Genomic DNA, 11887 nt, shown 5'->3' on the forward strand with positions numbered 1-11887 from the left:
GCCAATTTTCTGAAAATTTGGTCGAAATCTGAACTTCATATGGACGCAAACCCACGATTGTTTTGACTGAGACCCCTAACAGTAGAAGTGACTTGCTTTTAAAATCACATTTGTAATCCTGACACTGAAGTTCATGTTGTTAGTATAAAAACAGATCAATCAGACTCACATATTTAGAAAATATGATTTTATTTTTTGCTAATGAATGCCTCTTTTCCAAACCAGTTATATTAATACCTCTCTTCAAATACAATAGCACCCGTAATTTCGTATTCTATGATACAAGTTCACATTTAATACCTCGAGAGCTAAGTGCGTTAGTTGCTACCTGAAGAAAGTCTAACACAGGACTGAAGAACCAACAGAAACACTGTCTGACTCTGAGGTGATCTATTGCCAGCAAAGAGAGGCAGCACTCTGTGCCATGGCTGAAAAAAGAGCCTCTTTCACTCGGACCCTCGCATTGAAATTACAGCAGGAGATGAGCCTACGACCGTGTCCGCCTCTCAGAGTCTATTCCAGCTCTCCGCAGTCTGTGATAGTGATCTTCTTGGAGGTTCGCCCGGTCCGTGAACCGAAGGACTCTATTTTCTTGACCACGTCCATTCCCTCCTTGACGCTGCCAAAGACAACATGCTTGCCATCCAGCCTGGATGAAGAAAGAAGAGGATTATTATCACTGCCCCCAGACTGAGAGACAATCCATGATGCACCCAGCAGGGTTTGACTCACGGCGCACTGTTGGGTGATGTCGCTATTTCTGCAATGATTCTGCCATTCAAATCCTCATGAATCTTTTTTTTTTTTTTTTTGCTTCCATGTCAAAACATTACAAGAATTCACAGCTTCCAGCAATAATTATATTCCCAGCAGTGTGGGGGAAAACCTCTGAAACAGCATTTCAACAATAACTGGACATCACTGACTACATATTTAAAAAGTTACAATAACAAACGCCATCCAAAGGCAGCAGAATTTTATACCAAAGCTATTTAACTGAAAGGAATCTCTGGGACAGATTTCTATTTTAAAAACACTGTATATATTAAAAAACACTTTCTGTGTAGCTGAGGTGAGTACAGACTCTGACACAACACAACATGCTGATATCTGGACTGTAAAGATTGTGGCGGTGAATTTGATTTTGCTTTTATGATTGGGTCCTCCTGGGGAATAGGGTTGGGTCGATTTTGGTTTGCAAATCCGGTCCAGTGTACGAGCTTTAACCAGTTTGATTTTATGCAAACTGGCTGAACCTGTGTTGGTCATTATGACACATTCTGGCAAATTAAAACGCAGCTCACATCAGAAACCTGTGCCGACTGCGTCATGGTGCAAAATCCAACTTGTACTGCATTAGTTAAAAGCTATATGACAATGTGATTGACATAATATTATGTTTGTTTATAAAGGAGCCACAAGTGTCTGACAGGCTGTGAGCAATTTGTTGCCAAGCCAAGCACGGCAACACAAGATCAAATTACAGCAGAGGTGGGAGGAGGAACTGGTCACACGTTGTGTTGTTTACTAGAAAGTTTGTGTGTTTTTTGGGGGGGACGAGACGAGACGTGGCCGTAGGGATGTGCCATTTATCTTTCAGGATAATACTGGTATTATTTTTAATATAATAAGAAAAATTAATGTGGTAATACTAACAATATTTCAACTTGTTGTCATATTGATGTTGTATGTTATGCACGGACACAACAAGCATGGCTGAGAGGAAAATTATAACCGACTCGGCAGTGGTTCCAAAAAGAGGAGCAGCTTCAGTAGTGTGGAATAAACTGTGGCATCCTGAATGTTTTATGAACAGCCCCGGACTTCTCACGGTCTTTTAGCGAGTTACCGCTCAGAGGGAACTCAGTCAGCGGCTCCTCTGGCAGCAGCACACACTCTCTGTGTTGTCAAGTGATTTTAACCTAAACCTTTGGTAGCGTAAACCAAAATGACGCTCGCAGCTCAACAAAAACTACATACATGTGAATGTGTGATAGTTGTGGTATCATAACAGCCTGTCACAGGTTACAGCGTGATGATTGGAGGAGAAATGGCAGAGCATAAAGGTCCAGGTGGAAAAAAACATCTCAGGATTTTACTAAAAGACGGAAATCATCTGTTGATTTATATATTTAGACCCCAGGGGACATTTATTGTATTTGGGAGCTGTTTAAATGTGTAATGTGTGGTAGATTTTATTTTGTTGAACTATTGTATACAGAACCTGAATCTCACTCTGAGTTACTGCTGTTGTTCACAAACTAAAGAAATGAGAGATCATTTTTGTTTTTACTGAATATTTGAAGGCAAACTGTAAAACTAGATCACTTATTTTGTTGCAATTCTGTGTTCTTCAATTAATAAAACGCGAGTTAAAAGCTGTTGACAGTTTGCAAACAGGGAGAATATCCTTTCACTTGAGTATTCAGTATAGTACATATCTGTTTTTGTTCAGGTTCGCTCATTGTACAGGGTCTTCACGTTTCCAGACAACTGATCAGAGCTCCGTACAAACTCTAACAGAATAAATCAGCACATACCAGTCTGTTTTTTCGGTGCAGATGAAGAACTGGGATCCGTTGGTGTTGGGTCCAGCGTTGGCCATAGACAAGATACCTACAATGCAACAAATAAAAAGGTATCATTTTGAAACATGTCATGCTTTAGCTTAAAGGAACACTTCACCCACACAATGATTTTTTCCCCCGCAGAAAACAGTGAACATATTGATTTATTGATTAATTGGGGACCATGTTTTAATTAATCTTAATCTTGAATTGACTTTTTCTCTGAGACTTGCAACTAAAACGTAACAAATATTGGAAAAAACTGAAATCTTATTTAAATTTGAAGTGATCTTTTATAAATGAATTTATTTTGTTTGGATGACTTCATTTTATTCCTCTCTGTATTGTGACAAACAGAATGAACTCTAGCTTACGAACAAGTGGTAGATAGCTCCGTCCTTCAAAACACCCAGGCTTCCCATGAATCAAAGTCATGGCTCACAGGGATCTTTGTGACGTTTAAGGACAATCAGGGACAAAAAGGATTCACAGTCCTTGATACTTCAATGTAACCCTGCTTCTTTTCAGTTTTTGTTTTACACAATGTCCTTGCCTGTTGTCCTTGGGTTTGTCTGTTCTGTTCTTATAAAAACTATAAAAATTAAGTATGAAAAAAAGACACTCACTCACACCACTCGTGCAGTATAATCCAAGTCTCATTTATCCAGTCGTATGCTCAGTACAGCCCTCTTCAAAGCCAGACTAAGGTATTTAAATGAAAATGCATGTGTTTGGGAAATGCGGCGCATTCAACTTCAAGAATTAGTCTTGGATTATATTGCACAAGTTGTGTGCGAGTTTGTCAACAGATGTTTTTATACAGTTTGCTGCTGTTAAACGAGGTCCCCAGCCAGTCAGTCAGTAAATCGATATGTCCGCTATTTTCCATGGAGGCCTGTGAGAAAAACAATGTGCTCTTGACAAATCTCAAGCTAACACGGCGTGACTAACTGATTTGCTAACGGTCGTTTTGTGGGTGAAGTATTCCTTTAAAGTAAGCAAACATGTCTGCAGAGCTTTCTGTCAGCTCAGCTACACAGAGACATGCGCACAAAACTCATTTTGACATGTCACAGTAGGAAAAGCTCTGGTGTAAATAATACAACAAATGATGACTGACTTCCATAAGCTGCTTCAGCTGCTACTAGTGTCAGAGTCCTGGTGTTGTGCACACTGCTGGCTCACTGGGACACCAAATATTAGGGCTGGGCGATATAACGACTATGTACAATATATATCGATTTTCAAGCAAGGTACAAATTTAAACAAAGATTTTTAATGTTTCCAAACTACAATAAACGTAGGCCCGTTTGATACTTTTATACTCATGTTATAGTTTTGTGTCCTGTGATACAAACCTTTAAACCTCCGTAGCTCCAGCGCTGTGTGCAGAGACATTAACGTACAGCCCTGCTATCTATTTTATATCATTTTTAATTTACATGTTGTGCAGCTGTATATTTTCAAACAGGGGGAAAAAAATCTGTCTTTGCATTTTAGTTTAATCACAATCTGTTTTTATAAAAGTGCTTGTGACGTCTCAAATGACGCTTTGACTTGCAAGTGAAAACATGCAGCCCATTTTGGAGAAAATACAGAGATATATATCGTATATCACCAGTAAGCCTGTAAATACAGATAAATAGAGATATGAATTTTAGCCCGTATCGCCCAGGCCTACCATATTTTGGTGAATTTATCTTGTTGCATTATGTCAATTTCTCCTACCAGGACACTTTAATAGAAAAATCCATTAATATTTTTAGCAAAGCCTTTGTTTTTCCACTATAACAAGTCAAAATGTCTGTTTTAAAAAGGCATACTGATCATCTTATATCAGGTCATTCAAACACTTGCTGCAAAATGCTGCCACCTAGTGGTGAAAACAAAGAAGACAAGCCATGTTATGCATTATTTCCATTGAATTACATTGTGAGTTTCCTTCTTTCAAAGATAAAATAGTGCACTGACAGCAGTCATGGCTTTTGAATGATTCTAAACATTTCATCAACATGTTAAATAAATAATCTCATCCTGGTGTTTCTTTGATTTTGGATCAGGACAAAAATCTAATAGATTTTTCAGCATGGTTTCCAAAACCTCCTGAAAATCACCAGCTGATCCGTCTGCCACAAACGCTGCAGCTCTTCAAGTGTGATGCTAGGAGCATTTGTACTGTCTTGTGTAGTGTCACACTGCCCTGTGTTTCCCACTGAGCTGTTAAATCTCGTAATACTCCGATGTGATTAAATCGCCTGTGTTGACGCTGCAGTTTGTGCTGCTCTGCCCTTTCTGTTGCATCAAAGGAAATACTGAGTTTGAATATTAACGTATGGAAGAAAACAGGGAATTTCTCCTTAACTGGGGGACTTACACAGTTGCACAGAATTCCTTAAAAGAGATTTGACAGTGCTAAAAGTTTCCATGGAGATTGTTGGTTTGCTTGGACTCACACTTGAGTGCCTGTTACCATCTCACAAAGTTGGCTTACAGTTAGATGGTGAAAAAACAGCAAAAGAAAAGAAGACAAGAAAACCATATCAGTCAGAGGAGGAAAAGATTATACTTCTGGAGGAAAACAATCATAGAAAGCACATACTACCAAGTAAAGTTGACCCCCACATACCAGAAGACGACTGTAGGAAGAAACTGCGACAAAAATTTTTTCGGTCAAATCCTAAGTGTAAAATCAGAAGCCTATCAATCGTGTTCACCTAGCCGCAGAAAACTCTTCTCGGGGTGTGTTTTCATTTATCACCATATACTCGGGCATGTTGCAGTTAAGATAAAGTCAGAGGTATCTTAAGTTTTTTTTTTTTTTTACCTTGCTTTGTTTGCTAAGGTTTTTTGTGCAACAGTCTAGGTCTTTGCGTAAGACAAAGACAAGGAGAAAACCATAAACACTTAAGTCAATATTTTAAGAAAACCTGAAGGGTGTTTTGTGCAACCAAATTTATTTTGAGGACACCTTAACTAGGACTTTGAGTACAAGCTTTACTTAAGGTGTTTTGTGCAACTGTCAGCATATATACAGTATGTGATGATTACCAGGTCCGGTGTGCTGCAGCTTGAAGTTCTCATCAGGAAACTTCCATCCATAGATCGACTTCCCTCCCGTCCCATTGTGGTTGGTGAAGTCTCCACCCTGATCAAATACCACATCACTGTCATCACACTGTAAAAGCTGTGGGGCGGGACGACAAAAGTGACACAAAGGAGGAACAAAAAAAAAAAAAACAGCCTACCTGGCACATGAAGTGAGGGATCACCCTGTGGAAAATGGATCCCTTGTAACCAAAGCCATGTTCGCCCGTGCACAGCGCTCTGAAGTTCTCTGCGAGAAAGATTTGGGTCAGGTCAACACAAGTCGGGGGTTTCCTCGAGCAGGAACGCCAGGATCCCTGAATGTACGACTACAGTTTCTCTAGTAAAGTAATAAAAGCAGTTCCCACACAGTTTCATGGACTTTTCAAGGACTCATAATTTTTTTTCCTTGCCCTACTTGCCTCCCTTTCTTTAAACATATCACATTGAAACTTTATTCAAACGTAAGTCCTTCTAGCTGGCACACATGGAGGGAGGGATGGGATGTGGGGGGGAAGATGAAGACACGTATGTGATGGTAAAACAAGCACTGTCACACAGACACATATTAAAGCTACGTTAACGTCACCAGCTTCAGAAAATAAATTTGCCGTTATGTTACATTACATTAAAGGTTAAACACGGAAGACTGCTGTAACAATTTCAATACACACAACAAACTTCCATTACTTTTCCATAACTTTTAATGATTTTCACTAATTCCATGACTTTTTCAGATCTGGAAAATGTGATATTAAAATTCCATGACCTTTCCTGGTTTTCCATGACTGTAGGAACCCTGTTAAAAGTGGCACTGAATGTCTGCTCAGATTCAAAATCTTGATTACTGTCTGTTTTCTTTGATCAGGTGGTTCATAATTAAAATAAAAACTGTTCACATTTTACACAACATACTTGTAAGACAAACTTTAGCCTCACGTTTGAGAGCTTTGACTTCTTTTGTGACAGTAAAGAGGGTTTCTTGTAGAAAAATATGTTAAGATTATTCAAAAGAAGGTACCAAAATATGTATTTTTATGGCATTGATAGCAAAGTCAGGTATTGCGTTTGCTGTATCTCAGAGTTTCATACGATACCAAGCTGTAGTCTTTCTGACATGTGATGAACGTCAAGTCTGGTGTCACAAATAAGCTTTGGTGTCGATAAGGAAATCTTTCTGCATGACTAAATACAGAGTTCCTACAGTGTTCAAGATAACATACATGCAGACTCAAATTTCACATGTTCTCGGTAGTTTCCAGACCATTTTTGACACCTGAGTGCAAATAGCTTGATGTTTATTATGTTAATATATGATTTAAAATCCAACTGTTGACAAATATCTTACACTCTGATTTTTTTATGCTATTATGTGATGCAGCTAGGTACAATTATCACCATAATGAATAAAGAATATTCTATCATTGTCGCCCCTCCATGTTATTTTGTTTCCTTTATAATGAACTGAAACTGAGTTGACAAAAGTGAAGTAATTCCACTTTCACAGCTGCTGTGCAGCCTTGTTTATTCACTGTGACTCAAATTTTCAGACAAAGATAATATGTAGTTGTAAGTCATGCTATGTATATATAAAATTCAAAGATATGGCTGCATTGTCTTTCACACTAATCTGGTCGTGAATGTCTGGATATGGTTCAGTTATCCAGAGCAGCAGTTATCAAGGCACCAGGGGCGGAGCTGTGAAGCAGGCGGTGATGTATACGTGTAAAGGCAGCTCTGCGTAGGAGTGTGCGTTCAGTCACACACCATACTTCTTGTCTTGCTTTTGAATGTCATCAAAAGCAAGACAAGACCTGCACTGGCTCACACAGTAGTAAACATTTGTGCTGTGCTCGCTGCTCCAAACACTGTGCCTGTATGAATTATTAATTTTAAGAAATACATACTCAGTTCTCCTTCTTCTGTACTTATACAGACCTAGAAAACACTCATTGTGAATAGAAGTCCAGAGGAATAACAGTGACAGATTTGTCAGAGTCTCTTTATCTTAACACAGCCCTGCTTCAATCCTCATATGAGTTACTGACAGCAGAATGATCTGTAAATGAAGTCACACTTAATGAAATTACTTCCTCATATGTCATATGATATTTTGGCAACAATATCAAGGGTGCATGTTGAATTTTACTGCTGCACACAAGAGTGTTTCTAAGCTTAGAGGGCATTCAGGGATTAGCCTGGAGCACTGTCACAGGCACTATTTTTGGTAAACAACCCCTATTTTAATGCTTATTTAAACATGCTGGTACCTTATATTAAAAGTAAAACATTGCTGTGAATTAATTTAGTTTAAATGTGAATTATAAAATGGTTGACAGGCCACCCAGCACCCTGTCACAGGCCATATGCTTCATACTCTGTAAAATTAAAGTCAGCTTTTCATGAGCTCAGTCAGAAGCTTCATAAAACAGAAATACCCAATTACAGGACTTGTACTGACCTGCTGTCTTTGGCACAATTTCAGCGTTGAGCTGCAAGAGAAAACCAAAAAGCCGCAGGGTCAGTGTGAACAGGTTGTTCTCTGACAAACAGCCATCAGTGAACCTGTCCTGACAGGACACGAGACGGTCTATAGGGAGTTTAGCTGCTGTAGTTTTAATGTCCATTCACAAACAAACATGAATAAACTGAAAGTGAAGCCTTGCAGATGTGTGTACCATCTCACCTCAAAGGTTATCCTGCCGAGAGGTTGGTTATCTGCGGAGACATCAAAGTAAACCGTCGGGTTTTTGTTGGCAGTCACGGGGCCGTTGCTGTAGAGGCGCGCGGCGGTGAACGCCAGCGAACAGAACTTTATCCGGTTTGATAAAACAAACATTGTCAAAGAAAACACGGCTTAGAGGGCACACGCAGGACAGCAGTGAGCAGGAGTCACGCTCTGCACGCTTGGGTAACGGAGAGGAGGAAGTTTTTCTACAGCAACCGGAAGCACCTTTTCTCCGAGCGGTGCCGGTTAAAATCTCGCGAGATTTGCAGTTGACGGTAGTTTCACGGCACATTGTGTAAAATGGAAAAAGTCGTTTTCTTTTTTTGTTCAGTTAATTCTACAATCGGAAAAATTACACATTCACAAGAAAAGATGAGCGGACTCTAATTCGGATTTTATTTATTTATTTATTTTATCATCAAAAAATATCATGATATGGTTACACAATAAGAGGCTTTAAGAATATGACGAAAAATAAAACTAATGATGTGACAAATTTTACATTAACTGATGATACATTACTCTGGATCTGTATTACTTTTTTGTTTTCTTTTTTCTCTCTCTCTGTATATATATACCCCTGGTATGGACATTTCTGTATGTACGTAATGTACTTTTGTCTCCTAAACATGTTAAATATTTTAAATGAATAAATCAAAGTGTTTTTAATTTTTATTCTTTTTATTCTTAAAAATATAATTAGAATGCATGCTATAAAATATAATAAATTAATTAGTCAGAGGGCAAAACCGGAGTTGGGATTGGTTTTTTTTGTTTTGTTTTTTAAATCAAGCACTATAACACTGTGGCACCAAAATAAGAGACCTTAAAAAGTAATTAAAACTAATTATGTATTTGCCAAGTTTCATATGAACTAATGATACATTTCTCTGGATTTGTATTATTATTATTTTCTTAATTTTATTTTTTATTCATATATATATATATATATATATATATACACACACACACATATTTGGACAGTTTTATATGTAAATAATGTTAATATGCTTTTATTTCTTATATTAAGAATTTCTATTTTTATTCTTAAAAATATAATCATCATATAAATAGCGCACATCTATAAGAATGGATGTAATAAAATATAATAATTTTTTTTTTAAAAAAAAAGTACAAGGTCATTAGAAAACAACACTTGACTTTTGACTTTTTTTTTTTTTTTTTTAATTAATAACTGCAGCAATGTGGCACCAAAATAAAAGACCTTTAGAAAGAAAAGGCAATTAAAACAAATTTGTGTTTCAGAAGTTTCTTGTGAACTGATTTTTTCCCTTTATTTTTTCTTTATTTTTGTTTTTTTTATTTTAATTTCAATTTTAATTTTCTTTTTTTTTTCTCTGTATATCTGTATGTGGTATGGAGAGTTTTATATGTAAATAACGATAATGTACCTTTGTTTCTTAAATTATGAAATGTAAAAACAAAATTTTTATTCTTAAAAATATAATCAGCATATAAGTTGCACACAGCTGCAAAGAATGCCTCCAATGAAATATGAAAAAAAAAAAAAAAAATTGACAGAGACATCAAAAGTCATCAACATCCTGCACCACAGTGGCTTTTCTTTTAAATGTCAGGGACTTAAACTCACTGATGCTTGTTTGTCATTTGAGTGGAAACTATCAGTGTTGTTTACCTTTTGCAAAAACCAACCAGACAGTTGGTTTCACAGAACTTGCTGCTTGCTGCAGCTTTACTTACTGAGTCCAAAGTGGTTGCTGTGGTGCTGACGATTGTATGTAGCTGCTAATGTGCATGAGGTGGTTGCCGGGAGATACAGCCTGATGTACGGCAGTGATACTCAAGGAGTGATACCCCATGGAGGGCCAAATCTGGCCCTCCATGGGGTATCACAACGATCATGGCCCACTGACCACTTTCTAATTCACAATGACAATACACTGATTCACACTGGGATGTTTTTTTGTGCTTAAATGTAAATAAGGTGCCAGAGTGAATAAAAAAGCATCAATATAGATCATGTTCATCAAATAAGAGGTCTAATGGCTAATCCTAGAAATGTCCTTGTGTACACCTGACCTGTGCAGGGATGCTGTGACTGAATTTGCGTCTTGGTAAAGCCGAGTGACGACAGATGTGCTGGTGTGTCATTTTCCATATGACTTCTAGATTCAAGAAATGTTCCTGAACCACAAACTATTATTGTTGCTAACACGTCAGAGACATTAGACGTCCTCACATCGACTCATAGATGACTTACCAACACTTGCCTTACATCAGCTGTGAAATGCTCGTGGGAGGGTGAAGACACTCCCAAAGTTAAAATGTGGCTTGACTGCAATGTGAATGCTCTGAGGTGGAGACGATTAGATACATTAGAAGTGATCAGTGATGTAACACACATGGGGTGACCAACATCTTCTGTCTTTTCAAAAACGGGTGGTAATTACAAAAACACCTGCCTGAAGAAAATATTACGGACACTCAGCACCCATTTTGGATTAGAAGTGACGCTGTGACGACCCCTCCACTCCACTAGGTGTGCCTATTTTCCTGGCTGTTCTCTTTTGTTGTGGGTTAAGGCAGAAGGTTGTCGCTGACATCATGACATCATTAAACAAAGCAGCTTACATAAACCCAAAGTAGCAACAACAGCATACTTGCCAAACTCGTCTGTCTCAACAAACCCAGACACCAGCTGAATCAAATCACCTCATCAGCACATGCAACCAAGCATGATTGTCCACTGCAAGGGAAGTGTTATAAAACATTAATGTATAATATGTTGGAGGAAAATTCTTTGTGATATGTTTCTTATATCCCATTTATTTAAAGGGGCAGTGTGTACGATTCAGGGGGATTTAGTGACATCTAGTGGTGAGGATTGGAAATTGCAACTAGCTGAATTAGAATTATCCACAGAGGTCTCTTCCTCTCCAAAACAAACAGACCCTGTAGAAACACTGAATAAAGCAGTTTCCTCATGAAACTAGCATTACTGCTGCATGCATCAGTCAAGTTTCTCTTACAGTTCACACCCATGTCTGTGAAAACATGGATGATTCACAGACACCTTCAGCCCGGCAGCACAGAAGATCTGTACACTCAGCTCAGTTTCAAGGTGTTTTAAAAAACAAAACAAAAACATTTTTTTGCATCTCAGGAGGATTTTAAAATTTGAAAAAGTATGATTCTGTTCCATCCATTTCTGTTTTTCCGTGTAAGTTTAAAACAGCTATCTTATTTCCTTCTTTCACCTTTTTCTCTTTTATTTTATTTCCTTCCCAACTGACTGAATAGTAACAACTCTGCATCATGCATATGAGCAGGTTTACAAACCACGTCTCTGTTGTGATAATTAATGTGGGCTAATATCATTTCCACATAATCACGAGCTGGCCTTAAGCTTTATTAATTCAGAGTGCGAGTACAATTTGATACCCGTAATTTACACCTTCTGCTTGGATGAGCAGCCTGTGGGAGTCGGGCGGGCCAACGATGCACAAAAGACAGGACGACAATGACG

At 38.0% G+C, this 11887-nt stretch overlaps 1 protein-coding gene across 1 annotated transcript; it reads right to left on the reverse strand.

The window, feature by feature from the left end:
• Nucleotides 1-172: 172 nt before the first annotated feature.
• ppifb (peptidylprolyl isomerase Fb) lies at nt 173-8600 on the reverse strand. The gene is made up of 6 exons (XM_049564520.1): nt 8338-8600; nt 8113-8143; nt 5813-5901; nt 5616-5712; nt 2541-2616; nt 173-649 (listed from the first exon to the last, which is right to left on the reverse strand). Exons 1-6 carry the CDS (start codon nt 8488-8490, stop codon nt 514-516), a joined length of 582 nt encoding a protein of 193 aa, XP_049420477.1. The 5' UTR covers nt 8491-8600; the 3' UTR covers nt 173-513.
• Nucleotides 8601-11887: the final 3287 nt, after the last annotated feature.

This window comes from Epinephelus fuscoguttatus, linkage group LG20 (assembly GCF_011397635.1).
Source record: "Epinephelus fuscoguttatus linkage group LG20, E.fuscoguttatus.final_Chr_v1".
Lineage (NCBI taxonomy): Eukaryota > Metazoa > Chordata > Actinopteri > Perciformes > Serranidae > Epinephelus > Epinephelus fuscoguttatus.